Source organism: Acomys russatus, chromosome 9, assembly GCF_903995435.1.
Source record: "Acomys russatus chromosome 9, mAcoRus1.1, whole genome shotgun sequence".
Taxonomy (NCBI): domain Eukaryota; kingdom Metazoa; phylum Chordata; class Mammalia; order Rodentia; family Muridae; genus Acomys; species Acomys russatus.
The window spans coordinates 41,756,459-41,772,127 of NC_067145.1; the positions used below are offsets into that span (position 1 = coordinate 41,756,459).

Here is a 15,669-nt window from a genome sequence, read left to right on the forward strand (position 1 = left end):
GGCACCCGGGAGACCTTGGCAAGACTTAAAGGGTAGCCGAGACCGTTTTTTTTTTACACGCGCATCGATTGGCTCATTGTTTGAGGGCTGGCTCTGGCCGAGCGTAAGCGGTTCTCGCTCCCTTATCCCTTTAAACCAGTGATGAGGTCGCTGTGACCTCAAGAGCTCAGGCTACCTGGTCACAATCGTGTACAGCTCCAAAGAATGGAGAAGGTCCCAAGGGCGGGGAGGAAGGTAGGCTGCCTACACGCCTACGGACTCATTTCATCTTCTTAGCAGAGCCTAACGTCTGCCTGCTGAGTTGAGCCAGCCCGGGGGGCGCACGGTTCCTGTGCAGTCATGCGCTGGATCCCCAGACCCACGGTCCAGATTTTGACTGACGGCTGAGGAGAAAGACCGCTGATTGAAGCAATTAAAATCCACGCTGGAGTCTATCACTGAAGACCTCAGGCTGGGAAAAAATTAAATAAATAAAACGAGCAGAAACTTCTTGAAAGGGAACTGGGGAGAGATGACACAGCCCACAGAATTTATGGTTGATGGAGGAGGGGATCGGGTTACTCGATGACCTTGGCTTATAGAGCCTGCTGCATATGCGTGGCTTGAGAAATGCCTGAGCATAGGAGGAGTGCTGGGGTAAGCAAGTCCCAGGAGAAAATGCATCTTTTCAGGGGTACTCAAACCTCTGCCCTTTCCTAAAGGAGTCCTTACCATCATGGGGTGCATAAGAACATAAGATTGGCAACTTCTAGGCCCAGAGAGAAGCAGTTCCGTTTTTCCCCCCTTCTAATAAAGGAATGAAACAACCCTTTCTGTTTTCCTTTCCCTAAACTCTTAAACACAGGGACGGCGGTGCGCCTTGAGGATTTGAGGTTCCCGGAGTTCGCTTAGCCTCCTCCTGCCTATAATATACTCATGGCTCCGGGCTACAGAGAGCCCCCCAAAAGAAAAGTGCTGCTGTCACCCATTTCCGACCTCCCCCGCTACAAGTATCTGCAGTTTTCAGGTCTCCACAGCCCTTCCTTCATTGAGTTTTAAAATGAGGCACCAAAGTTGCCTTCAGAGCAAGGACCCTCGAACCTTCAGTTTTGGCAACCCGGCTCACTTTTTTTGTTAGGTATCCTGAGACCTTGGGTGACCATGCAGAGGCCCAAGGCCAAGGCTTAGGTCTCCAAGCGCGTGCGTTCTTTCCACAAAGCTTTATCTTCTTTCTAAGTGCCCAATTCCAGGAGGCCCAGAGGATCTAGCTAGTGGACCTCATTGAGGCCACGGGATCCTGGGATGCGACTGGCAGGGTTAAATGCTCCCCAAGGCTTGTCTCCAAGCTTGCTCTATCAAGAAGTAGTGGCATGCTGAGGGAAGGCTGTAATCTTGACCCTAGGCCTCGCCTTGGTCTGCCTTTAGGGCACTCCAGTCCAGCTCTGGTCCCTTTACGCTGGCAGAGCAGCACCAGCTTCTGGAATGCAGAGAGCTTGGCTCCCTGACTACTGGACCCTTGTTCCATCCAGCCTTGCCGATATGACTAGGAGAGCCTGGTTCTTTGTTTAAATCCATACCAAATCCTGCAAATAATTCTCTTCAAGCCAGCTGGCTGGGGTTGAAGCGTTTTACTATGGATGAGTGGTCGGAAATAAAAAGGCTCATAAACACACACACACACACACACACAGCCCTACCGTCCAAGGAAAAAAATGGATGAAAACAAGAGAAGGGTAAATTCTCAACATCCGCATTTAACTTTCTCGAAAGCAGTGACTTTAAACTTTAAACGGTAATATTAAATGCAATTCCGCAGCTCTGAGCATTTTTAAATCGAATGGTGTTTACATTAAAAATGCTTTCCCCTACTCCCCTCTTCAGATGGAGGTTGGAATTGGGTTTATCCCCCCCCCCTCTTTTAAATCCATCCCTTCTTAGACAGCAATTTGCTTTGTAAATTTTTTTTCATTTCCCACAAGAGCCCCCCTCCCTTTGCTCCTGGTTGGTGATAACAAAAGAGCTCTGGGAGGTAATAATTACAGTCATTAGTTCACAAAGGAGGCAGCACAGACTGGGAAGGGAAAACTGCGACTGTGGAAGCCTTTTCCTCTAACTAGGAGACCCACACCAAAATCTCCAGCATAGCCCACAGGAAGATTTCATGGGGAGATCTATTTCTTGTCCACTGTGCACCCCAGAAATCCGCAAGGCAAATGGGGTTAAAGAAAGATATTTGGTACAAGTTTTCTCTGGTGTCCTTTTGGTGCTTAAATGTTGAGGGGCCGAGAAAGAATAAAAAGAAAAGGGAATTTTGAAAACAAGGGCAACATCGGACTGTTTCCTCTTCCAGCCTTACGTCGGCAGGTAGATCTGTTGCCTCTCTACTCAGCAATTGAATATACCTAAGCAGGCACTCTTTGAGGACTCTGCTATGCGGGGGTCCATTGGAAGCCTGGATAAAGGACAGGGCAGCCGGGCAGGGCTCCTCCCTGCTGTACCTGCTCCAGGTGGGGCGCTGGGGAGCAGGAAATCTTAGCCAGCCCTGGCGCCAGCACTCCTGCCTCCCCCATATCAGTCTGTGAGCCCCGCTGTTTCGGTTTCCTGTGCTAGGTACAGGTCCTACCGCTCCAGGGGTTTGGCACATTTAGGTGACTCCTTTGTCCAGTCTGTTTTTCCGGAGCGGAGTTATCTAGGGAAGGAGCAGGGAGGGGAGAGCACTTGAATTTGGGACTTGACGCTGTCACAACAGGAGGCCCCTCCTTAGCTGGATCTTAATTGTAAAATGCGGGGCCAAGTAAGCACCTCTCTGGGTCGCTTTAAGGGCTGACGCTGCCTAGGCTTTGACAGCTCCTGGACACAAATGTTATCAGTGCCCTCTGCTTTGTTTTATTTTGTTGTTTTGTTGTTGTTGTTTTTTTAAACGAGGAGCTAAGCCCTGAGCTGAGCAGAACTTGTTTGTCCATTCAGTCTCCCTTAGAACCCCCACCTGCGCATTCTTTCCCCGATCAAGGTGGTGTAGAACTGGAAAGTGTCTGTTAGGGAAGGGTTAACCTAGAGGTCCGTTCTTTCCTCCTTTTTCTTTTTTGATAGGTTACAGCTGGCAGCGGTGGTAAGGAAACTCGTGCCTCCCACCTGCTGCCCTTCGGTTCACTTTTATGTGGCCAGCTTCCAAGGAGGGGAGGGCTACTTCAAATCCGCAGAGTGAAAGAGCTTAAAATCGGACAGTCCTCAGTCTGAGGATCAGCGTGCAAGCAAGGCACTGGAAGGCCGCCTGTAAAAGATAAGGTTTGAGAGTTTGTCTGCAGTCCGCAGCATTACTAGGTCAAGTTTAAACTAGACCGTGCTTTAAAGTGACTGGGGCAGGTGTGTGTGTGTGTGTGTGTGTGTGTGTGTGTGTGTGTAAGAAAATTTGCTGATGAACACAGAAGTCATCTCAGGCCCAGCTGCATATCAGAGACAGAGGACCCCAAGGCACAAGGCAGACAAACTCTTGTACAACACAGGCTTTCCAAGATGCTTATTTTATTTAGCGGTAGTTGTAATCAAGAGGGGGAGAAAACTCAAGTGTGAGATGAGTTTACCTTCAAAGTTCATTTCTCTCCCAACTTACCTTTGTTCTGGCCTACCCAACCAAGAGTGACTGCCATTTGGTCCTGGGAAAGCCATTTCAAGAAAAGCAATCTCTTAAATCATTTTAAAATGAGCAAGGGGATAGTGACAACTCTGGGGCAGTGGGTACTGCAAATCACAAACAGCTGAATAAAGGGCTACACTAGGAGAGTGGGGGTGACAGGCGGTGGGTGTAGGAGAAGTCTGGGGGTCCAGCATTTGCAACTACCCAAGGGGTTCAGATTCTCTTAATCCCAGGTTCTCTTGGGCCTGGAGGTGGCCCTGGCATTTGAGAGGGAACAGATCTGGCAGGCCATCAGAGGCGTCAGTGACTGTGGGTTCTGGTACTGGCTGCTGCTTTGATCTTTGTTGTAGCTCAGGGTCCCGCACTTTCTAATGCTCTGTAGGTGTGCTGCTACAACTGATGCACCAGGCGCTGCCGCTGGGAGGTTTTGCGCAGAAGCCTCCTGTAGTCATAGGGATTGGCTGAGATCCCTGTCTCTTCCTCTGGGCTTTCCGCAGCAGCAGTCCAGCACCTGCAAGTCAAACCTGTTTTCAGAGTCCATGGCAGCTGTTTGCAGCGGATTTCCAACCGCCCTCCCAGAGTTAGTTGGTTCTCTTCCTTGAGCCCTTGAGCTGTCCACCAACCGCAGGCAGTTAAGAAATCACAGTGTCAGGCTAAATGTTCCAATGTAGCTCTAAAAAAATGCTCTGCAGGTTTGCAAAGTTGAAACTAGTGGCTTTTGTGTTCAGATGAGAGCGAAGCATTAGCAAAGTAGATATCACAAAGGCTGCTTTGTTCAGAACAAGAATAATTCACAGCTAATAGAGAAATACTTATTTTAGTGCCTTATTTAGTTTCTAAACGACTTTCACTAAACAGGAAGATTTGAAGTGCATAAATTGATGCCCACCTCCTGGATTTTTAACCCGCTCAAATGTTTCTTTTAAACACCAAGTGGATCTGACCAGTCACTCCACACAGGGACTATTTGCTCTTTTGGCAATCTTTTTTTTTTTTTTTTCAAGATTTTTTTATTATTAATTTATTCTTGTTACATCTCAGTGGTTATCCCATCCCTTGTATCCACCCATTCTTCCCTCCCTCCCATTTCCCCCTTATTCCCCTCCCCTATGACTGTGACTGAGGGGGATCACCTCCCCCTGTATATGCTCATAGGGTATCAAGTCTCTTCTTGGTAAACAGCAGTTAAAATCATTGACTCTAAGTCTACAAAATCCTATGTTCAGATTCTCTGGCTCCATCAATGAATACGTGGGTGACTATTTACAGTCACTAAGCCCTGGAGACTTAGTTCCCACACTCATGAAAGAGGGCAGCCAAAGTAACCATCTTGCCTGTTCAATGAGATTGTAGCATAGTACCTAGGTCAGAGCAAACGCTCACCCAACTTCTTCTAGTGGGTATTACACACACACCCATGGATGCTGCTGGGAAGCAGGCAGCGTTTCCGGGATGTAAAATCTTTACAGTAGGCATGGATCTATCTGCTAGTGAAGGAGAAAGAATACACTGGAGAGGAAGTGGAGTCAGCTGCTAAAATAGAGAATGGGAAGTAACTGGCTAGAATATGAAATCCCTGGGCTGGAGAACCCTTGCTCAGTTTGTGACCTTAGACAAATCATTTAATCTCTCAGGCACCTGCCATTCTATTCTCCTGCCTAGAACTCGGTGCTTCTCCTAGAACACACTAAGTTTGAACAGGCCGTAGATTTTGGTTCCAAGATGGAAGAATGTGTCTTCTTTTTTGGAGACAAGGGCTTAGAAATCCCAGGCAGATTTTGAAAAAGCAAAGGAAGATAGACAATAACAGCCATCCTTATTTATAGAAAAACCTCTTCCATGTACATAGTGTATAATCGCTTTATCATTTCGTTTAATCTCTATAACAAGATAGTGAGGCAGCAATTTGAAAATTCCTCTGGAAGTGTGAAAACCAAGGCTCAAAGAGCCCAGAAAACACAGTTTCTCAAGTAGCTCAACTAGGGTCCAAGGTCCAAACCTAAGGCACTTTGAAAGCCTTCCCGAGAATCACCATCTCACACAATAAAAGAAGGATGAGGGGGTCTGTGAACCCACGGCTGACGGGATGATGGCTAAGCATTTCAGATCAGCTCCCAGTGGACCCGCAATGCTATTTCCCATGCAGCATGCTTATCTCCTACTATGCACCTCAGTCTTGAAACTTCACAATAAATTCTGGAGGAAGGGAGAAAATTATTCCTAATGTTGTAAATAAGCTGCAAGATAAATTATTTAATGCTCCAAATTAGTGTTAATTTGGAAAAAGAAAAAAACTCCGCATATCCAAGACACCTAGTTTTTACTATGGATCTTTTTCCCAAAACAGTTTTTAGTTTGGCATGCCTCAATTCTGAAAATCAGAAACATAATTTAAAAATCCAATATGGGAGGCCAATCAGGGTGGCACACACCTTTAATCTTAGTACTTGAGAGGCAGAGGTAAGTAGATCTCTGTGGTTCTAGGCTAGCTTGATCTACATTTCCAGGCTAGCAAAGTTAAACGGTGAGACCCTGTCTCAAGAAACCTTTTGTAAGTGACTAATATCACATTATTTAGAGGTTAATACAGCTAAAGGTATACTGTATAATTAGGATGGGAACACAGGTTATCACTTAAATTGGCGCATTTTAAAGGGACATGAATAACTATAGCAAGCAACAGGGTGTGCTTGGGAACTTTTTCTAGGAAACGTAGGATGTGTGATTGTACTGCCATCCCATGCATGGCTTTACTGTGAGCAATATATCAGTAATGAGACGAAATATTTGGGAAAATATGATGTCATTATATATATATATATATATATATATATATATATATATATAAAATTGCTTACATTAAAATTTAAATTCCCATTCAACGTTTATTATTGAATGTTATGCAGCCTGTAAATCTTACCTTTCATTCCTCTCACTGCATCTGTCCTGGGGTTCCTTCTTTGCTCTTCCTCCTCTTGTGTTAGAGCTGTGTTCCTGTGGTCCAGAAGGAGTAGGCAAAAATTCCTTATAGTAGAAATCTTCCAAACCTAGTAGTTTCCCTTGACTGAAAAGGAACACACAAACATGCTAATGAACACACAAACATGCTACACAACCAGTCTAGTGTCTACTCACCTGACTTACAGGCAAGTGTTTTCTTCTTTGGAAGTATTTACTGTAACTTAAAACATCCCACACATGCCCACGTATATGGGAGAAATCTTGAAATGTAGACAACAGTACATCCTGTTAATTAAAAGCATCATTCATCTCTTACTTTGACTAAAACATTAGCTGTGGGACAGGCTTCTCCTGCTTTTATCAGGCTTAGTTAAACATGAACTGGTAGTTTCTAGAACTGCCAGTGGCAATGTTGTCCAGTTTAGCCAGTCTATGTTCCCATTCACACCTGGGTCATGGGTAATTGTCATGAGAACTGGCCTTGACGAGTGAATACAAAGCATTTCAAATGTTTTCATCCATAACCCTAAATGACTTCCAATATAGGTACCACCAGGTGATAAATAGGGAACCCTGTTTATACTCTGTATAAGCATCCTCTTACATCCCTAGCCTTTTCTAAAAGTTATTTGACATGATGATAAGATTAAAATGTCAAAATATTGGAGTATTGAAGGACTGAAATATTGCAGGGAAAGGCAAGTCAAGTAAAGGTAAGTGTGCCATACTTACAAACATCGCAGCCCCTGCCATCCTAACAATCCACAAAAAGTATAAAATGTGACAATGAACATGTATCAAAGGACCATAAAACAAAAAGGGAAAAAACATCTGTGGATATTGAAGTGTTCTTATTGCTTAATTGCCATTATTAAATGGGCAGAGGAAAGCAGCGTCTGTCCCAATGACGCAGTGCATCCAAATCATAGCTGAATTCTTAAAGAAAGCTTTGTATAGTTCTGGTCAGTCTATTTAATTTATAGGTTCCAAATGATCCTCACGTATATACATATTGAGACCATGCTACATATATGTGATTTGTAATAAAATTTGAACATAAATATTTATAGTTTTAATTGAACAAAGCAATGCTACAATTTAGAAAAGATAATTACCTGTCTTTTCTTGGTCTCCGTTTTTCTTCTTGGATTGACTTCTAAAGGGAATAGAAGAATTGAAAACATATAATATATAGTAACATGAAATCATTATATATAATATTATTTTAATAATAGATAAGAAAGAGGGAGATTCAGGATAAGGGATTACTAGCTTATAAAATTATTTCATATTACAATACTATGTGATTCAGTTTATATGAGATTTTATATGAGGCAAGTACATAGATGAGAGTCAATTAGTGATTGCTTAAGGCCTTGGTCAGGAATGGAGTGTGGAAGTGACTGATAATGGGTAGAGTCTTATTTTGGAGTGATAGAAACTTTGGAGAATCGACTGTGGAGATGTTTGTACTAAAACCCATTTTGTTGTGTTCTGTGTTGTGTTATTTGTGTGACCTGTGACACATCCCAACACAGCTGTATGAATGAATGCACCTCTGTCTGAACCTCTCTGTGTTCACATCCCTGTAGATTATGTAGTAAACATCAGGTTGTTTGCTATTTGTGTTTGGAGCCAAAAGTCCTGAACTGGGCAGTGAGCAAGGTCATGACAGCTGATGAGATTGTTCTCAGGAGCTGAAAGGCAAAGAGGTTGCACATTTGGAATCTGGGCAACGTCATGAGAGAGATGAGCATCTTGCAGAAATGTGGAGAAGTCACTGGAGGGAAGAGAGAAGACTAGAATTGGCCCAGCTAACTGGGAAATCATGTGCGAGCCTCTCGTTTTGCCTGTGCTGTGTGACTCTGTTTCCAGTGAACTCTTAGATACGCTGTGATTTCAAGGGCATGGAGAAGTTTAGCTCCTCTCCACCCACGACACTGCAGAATGTGGGCAGATTATGTATTAGGAGGGGAGGGACCACTGGGGTCAAAGGGAGCCTGACTTGGAGGCTTAGGGGATGCTGTTCCCTGAGGCAGTTTAAGCTGTTCCTATGGTGAGCCGACATAGGGGCAGAAGCTATGTTCAGTGGGGAAGGAATTGGAATCTGGACTTCTTGCTGAGCCAGTTGAAGTAGGGACATAATCAGATTCATGGCGTGGAGAAATCTTCTGGCATATGTTGGGGAGGATGAGATTTGGAGCCTGAAACAGTCTTCTTGAGAAATGGTGGCGGTCAGAACTGGGGAGACTCTGTGTGGCAAGAGAAGGAGGATGAACGCGTAGCTAGAAGGCATAATGTAGAACAGCTAGCACAGGTGTCAAGTATAAAAGGAAGGCCAAGACCCAGGGTAGCCGCCAAGTTCTTGGGTTTGGAAACCGAGGCGACGGCAGTGGCACCCATGGAGGGCAGTAACATAAGGAGAAAGAAAGCCTGGTAGAGACCATCCCAGTGACTTCTCCTGGTGCCGACTAAGTGGATCAAGGAGACGTCGATGAAGCTAGTGGGCCTGATTGGAAAGCTAATGTGTTCGCCTGTGTCTCATGATGCTGACCTGAGATGTGAACATAACACTAAGGGCTGGCTCTAGGACCCACTAGCACAATGGTTATGCATACATCTCACTACTGGTCTGGAATTTGCCAAAGCTCAACAAAGGGTCACTTCTCTTTTACAACTTGCATAACGACACAATCATTTAAATGAAGTTCTAAGTGTTGGAGGGCTTTCCCACTACGAACTTCCCTTTCTAGGTTAGCTCAGATAAGCCATGAGGTGGCTTGAATTGGTGTGGCCCCCATAGACTCATGTGTTTAAATGGTTGGCTCATAGAGAGTGGCACTATTGGGAGGTGTGGCCTAGTTGGAGTAGGGGTGGCCTTGTTGGAGGAAGTGTGTCACTGTGGGGGTGGCCTTTGAGGTCTCCTAAGCTCAAGCTATGCCCAGTGTTGACACAGTCTCTCTCCTGCTGCCTGCAGATCAAGATGTAGAACCCTCCGCTCCTTCTCCAAGACCATGTCTGCCTGCATGCTGCCATGCTTTCCGCCATGATGATAAGGGACTAAACCTCTGAAATTGTAAGCCAGCCTCAGTTAAATGTTTTTCTTTATAAGAGTTGCCTATGGCCATGGTGTCTCTTCACAGCAATGAAACCCTAGTTAAGACAAGTGACTATCAGAAAAAGTTTCTTGGAGAACACAGTGTAGGTCCAAGTCTACAAGAGAGGCCAGGACCATGAGGAAGTGGACTGGAGGAAAACAAAGGGACTGTTTCACGGGCTATCTGGGAAGCGGAATCCGAGGAGGGCCTCCATGTTGCAAGGCGTTCTTCTGGGGCAGCTTAGTGCAGCCACAGTTTCCACTGGTCTTCAGTTTGATGGTAAGAACACGCTTCCTCCACTTACATGGAGTAGACAGTAGTATGTGGAATCTTCAGGGTTATTTAATGTTTTGGGTTTCCGGGGTCGCCTTGGAGGTCTCAATATTTTTGGCTCTCCACCTTTAGAGACACCTATGGGAAAGGTAATCACAAATAAGTTCTGGATTCCAGACACTGTACAGTGTTTTCCCTTGGATAAACAGCAGCTTCTATGCATGCAAACTGTGTTCGTTCTCTCATCCACCTGCATTGTATCACTGGTTGTGTGATTTCTTCCAGTTGTCTGGTGGTCTAGGACTTGGAGAGCAAGAGAGGAGGGAAAAAGAGCAAGAGGAGTTGGGAGATGTGGAATAGGGATGCAGGTTCACAGGAGGGATAAGGCCAGGACCAGGCCTAGAATATATAGGTCAAATGTACTTACCTCATTTTTACCTGAGTGGCAAGAATTATAAAAACACAGTACCAAGTTAATATATATATATATATGTATATGTATATATATATATATATATATATATATATATAGTATTTTTAGAAACACTTTAAAGTTGCCTGTGACTAAATTTTCACTTGACTCTAATAGCATTTAAAGCCTGAATTGATGTATTAGAACAATACTGTTGTAACAACAATAAATAGAAGATGTCAAAGACTCCGCATAATTGCCATGTGAGTGAGGAACAAAAGGATTCTGAGAATAAAGGAATTCTTGGCCCTGCATCTATCAAATTATCTCTATTCAGTCTGAGTATTATTACAGATTCCATTGAACATGGACCGGGCAGGCACGAAGGAGGAAGGAAACAGGGGAGGGGGGCAGCGGAGAAAGAAACAACTAAACAACAAAAAAAAATTTTTTTTTTTTTTGAAAAATGTCACAATGAAGGCTAATTCTCGCACAAGATCAAGCCAGCCCAATCCTAGCATGGCTGGGGGGCGGGGCGGCTCGTGAAGTCCCAACTCTTGTCTATGAAGCTATTGACAATCAATGACAGCTGGAGGGGAGGAGGTTGTTGTCAGGGCAGAGGTGCCTGAGCTGCTACCCACGCTCCAGTACCTCATCCCGTACAGTAACAAGACTCAGTGGGCATATAAACAAAGAGAGAGAGAGAGGACATGCAGTTGTTAGAAGGGAGAAGTGGTGGGGAGTAGAGGGAAAATTAGAGTGAAGGAATGGGAGGGTGGACCAAAATATGTTATCTGGACATACAAATATTAAATAATATATCTTGTTGTTATTTACACCTCTAATTTGTTTTATGTGTATGTGGGCATCGTCTGTGTACCATGCGACTGCCTAGTGCCTGTAGAGGTGAGGAGAGGATGATGGATCCCCTGGAACTAGGCTTATAAAAGGTTGTGAGCCACCAAGTCGATGGTAGGAATCAGACCCGGGTCCTTTGCAAGAGCAGATAGTGCTCTTAACCACTGAGCCATTTCTCCAGCCCCGTAAATAAAGCATTATTTTGGAAAAAGAAAATACCTTCTACAAGGCCAACGATGCCCTTCCTAGGCAGACTGTGGGCCCCTTTCTGTCCTATTATCCCTGAATCCCTGAGCATCACCCATCATTTCATGCCTTCCAACCTAAGGACTGTATATCTGAAGGTGGACTCCCTTTCTTGTTTATTCCTTAACTCCCAGAACTTCAGGAAACATATAATAAGTACCTAATGAACGTTTTCTGGTTGGGGTTGGAACAACAGCTCAGAAGTTATTAAGAGGGCTTGCTGCTCTTTGGTTTCCAGCACCCACATCAGGCACCTCCCAAGCTCCCATAACTCCTGTGCCATGGGAATCTGACCACCATTTCTGGCCTCCATGGCACCTGCACATACATCACACACACACACACACACACACACACACACACACACACACACACACACACACACACGCACGCACACACTACTCATGGACACAGGGACACAGGGAAAACTGCACTGAAAGCCAGGCTTCAGAGGAAACCTAGTGACAATACTGTGATCTCAGATTTTGAGCCTCTAGAACGGAAGGCAACAGATACACTGCTGTAGCCACTTGGTCTGTGGTTTGTTGTGGCAGCCCTAGCAAATGAATATAGAACCCAAGCCTGTGTTTGTTACTGTTGCCTTGTATTTATGTTGCTACTGTTCTGCTAGTCTAGGTAGCCAGCCTGTGCCTGGGATTCCTGTCTCTGCCTCCCTAGTGCTTTTCTCACGGTCACTGTGCTTGCCTGGCTTTTATGTGGGCTCTGAGGATCTGAACTCTGGTCCCTGTGCTTGCAGGGGAAGCACTTTATCACCTGAGCTGACTCCCAATCCTTGCTGCATAGGACCTTTGTCTATGATGCTTTCATACAATGTGTATAGAGAGCGGGGGTGGTAGGGATGTCCTTCTGAGGGACTCCTGATCGTGCCTTGGTGGGCAGCATGGGACAGTGTGGGGCAGTGTGGGGTGGAGCTCTGCATCCACATTAGCTGACAGGAATGGAGCTGAGTGGACGTAGATGCTCAATATACTTTCATTAACTGGGCCACTGGCTTCTCATCACAGATAAAAACAAATATCCAGTGCTCCAAAGATCAATGTAAATAAGACAACTAATAAAAGTCTGGGAAGAAAATGCAGGCGAATTCATGAAGCACTTAGGGCTATAAATACCTTAATCAAAATTCAGGAGTCAGAAAGCATATGTATTTGCTCATCATAAGTATCTAAGGAACCGGGGATGTGAGCAGGTCAGGTGCTGGCCTAGCACGTTTGGTTCAGCCCCAGCATCATTATGATCTTTATGTCTTCTATAGAAAGACTAAAGCCTTTATTTAGTAATAGTCAAAAGGCACCAGATAAACTTGGGAAGCTGTATTTTACAACCCCGCTGACAAGCAATGGGCTGTTGCTTTAAATGCAGTGTGTGGACGACAAAAGCCTACAAAGGGACAGAGCGACAGGAAAATGGACAAAAGATACAGATGAGAAGATCAAGATGAGCACATTAGTAAAATAAATCAGCAATGAGGGCACTTTGACAAGGGGAGGGGGCGGATGCTGCAACAATGACCATTTTACCCCAGACCCATGAGCAAAGATTACAAAGAACCATAATTGTTATGGGCAGGGTGTCAGAATAAGTGTGTGATCACAGAAGGCTGAAGCCAAGGCCAGTTAGAACAACCTTTGAGGAAAGTAGACTCCCAATAAAAAAGAAAAAAGAAGCAAAACAAAACAAAACACTTTTCCTCTCAGTAATCCTATTACCCCTGAAGTAGCTCCCAAACAATTACAACTCTAGTAAAACAATTACAATTCTAATAAACCAAAACAATTTTGAAGATGTTTACTCCAATATTTTTCAGACATAGCAAGTAAGAACACATACACATATTTGGAAACGTAGGAAAGCATAAGTTACAATAAGGCTTCTGAAGAGGAGAGCTAAGTAGGTTAGATACAGGGAAGAAATCATGATAAAAGAGAGAAAAAATGTATGCTAAGAACACATTTATGAAAATATTTATAAATACGCATGCAAGAATGAGTGTATCATAGGCCTAACAAAGTGCAAATACACTGCATTGAAACATCAGCATTTCTAAGTATTTCTCTAGTTTATAGAATTCATATTAGCTTGGTTTTTGAGCTTTTCTTCTCCAGGACAATCTAAAATGGGGGCAGGCCTGAGTATTATTAAGGGGTGGGCTTCCTAAGACATTGCCCTCTGAGGTGGACAACGAGGGAGTAAAAATGAGTGATTGGTTTGACTGCTCTGCCAAATTTCTCTGGACTATTTTGTTTTTTGCTTTTTTTTCCCTATGAGTTCATCACACACAAGAGAGGCACAAGTTTATTCTGTGCCCCATTGTCCTTCTTCATTTTGTTCCTTTGGGGGAACACAAGCCTTGTCAACTAATCACCCTGTCCCCATAATTACAAAAATGACACAGACATTTATAATCGCAAACTTTCCACAGCATATCAATGTTGACACTAGCAGAATTAGATTTGTGGCCACTCCATGTGATGTGAATGATAAATGTTAGCTTGCAAAGGTTACAGCCAGGAGGCAAGGCATTTATTCATATTGTAGTGCTGGTAATAATTTCCTTAAGTGTTTTAATTTATCAGAAATGTATCTTTCAGATAATAAATTGACGCACATTTCAATATTTTTGCATTCAGAAGAAAGGAGACAAATTAAAAACCCATTGCCAGCATTTGCTTTAGAAAGTTAAACTTCAATACTTTCCTCATTTTGGTAATAACCACATTATTTCACTGAAGGGACCACAGAGTGTGATTTGCGGAAGTGTCAGGTGCCTAAGTCAGGGCTCAGCCAGGTGGGCGTTAAGCTACCCTGACCCTTTTCTTAAGAAACCCATTTTTCAGTTTTTGTAAGTTTCCATTTCCTCTTGGCAGGCTGTGACCTTCAAGAAATACGGTGAGCTACAGAAGTCTCCAGGACTTCTCCTCAGGCACCTTAGAATCAGACGCATCCAGGACTGGTGACTGCTGGCATTTCCCCCTTCAGCTCATCTGCCCTTCTGCCAGGCTAGGAAGCCTAGAGATCCGAATCCAGGTCCCGAGTGTGCAGCTAAGGTCTGAAGTCCTCCTCTGCCTGGCCAGACCTCCTTCCTTTCCCTCTGCAGATCTGCTTAGTTATCCCAGGACCTGGTTTGATCTTTCGCTTTTTTCCTGGGCTCTTGTGTTCTCTTGAGCTAACTGCAGGACCAGGGTTAGGATAAGGGGCTTGTCTTGGCTGACTGTCCTCAGCAGCACGGGTGGGACATGTACTGTTTGAGTGGATCTGTTTCAGTCTGCTGACGTTCTCACCAGGATAGCTACTGCTCCTCCTCCACCTGAGCTGACTGAAGGAGCGCTGCCCTTCTAGGCCTGGTTGAGCCTCATCAGGAACTGCGTACAGCTGTGTGCCTAGAGTACCAGGGGAACTCGGTACTTGCATTTAAGGTCTTTAATTATGCCTTGGATCTTTCCAACTAATGTTGATTTTAAACTATGTGTAAAATATTTGGATATATAACTTGAGGTAAAATAGCAACACCTTGTATTATTTTCCCCAAACACACACACACACACACACACACACACACACACACACACACACATACACACACACACACACACACACACACACACACAGAGAGAGAGAGAGAGAGAGAGAGAGAGAGAGAGAGAGAGAGAGAGAGAGGGAGGAGAGGAGAGGAGAGAGAGAGAGAGAGAGAGAGAGAGAGATTTGGTTCTGTATCTGTTTAGATTTCCCCTGCTGAGAGTTTGAGAGCATTCTCAAAGAGGTGAAATATGTTAGTATTTTTGAAAAGTCATTACTCCTTCTTAGAACATGGTAGCTGGAAGAGATTTCAGACCGGCCTTGGCATATTTGGAGATGAGACACTATCCAGCAGAGGGTGGATGCTCAGCTTCAGGTTGCAATGGCATTATATGGGCTCTCTCCGTTTTACCCAGAGCTGAAGCCAGCAGAGCAGAGGTGGAGCATGTTCACTCAGCTTGTTCCCTTAGCCACTCAGCCTTCCTAGGGCTCCCCTCCATGAACTGCCTCTCCCTGCGGGGGGAGGGAGCTGCTTTATTTAAAGAATTACAATTCCCACTCTGCAGCAATGCTTTGGCCTGTGTTTGGATTAGCTAGCAGACTGCTATGGTTGTTCTTGGAGAAATGCATGTAAAAGGTATTAATATTCCATGGGCAGAGTGTCATTACTT

The 15,669-nt window shown here is 44.4% G+C and overlaps 1 protein-coding gene across 1 annotated transcript in view; it reads right to left on the reverse strand.

Moving 5' to 3' along the window:
- Positions 1-4,003: 4,003 nt before the first annotated feature.
- The window catches only part of Myo3a (myosin IIIA), a 160,311-nt gene continuing 148,645 nt past the window's right edge, over positions 4,004-15,669 (reverse strand). The window contains exons 30-33 of the mRNA XM_051150895.1: positions 9,977-10,083; positions 7,690-7,730; positions 6,534-6,677; positions 4,004-4,124 (exon numbers count right to left, since the gene is read on the reverse strand). Of these exons, the coding sequence (XP_051006852.1) occupies positions 4,004-4,124; positions 6,534-6,677; positions 7,690-7,730; positions 9,977-10,083 (413 nt within the window). The remainder of the gene's footprint in view (positions 4,125-6,533; positions 6,678-7,689; positions 7,731-9,976; positions 10,084-15,669) is intronic.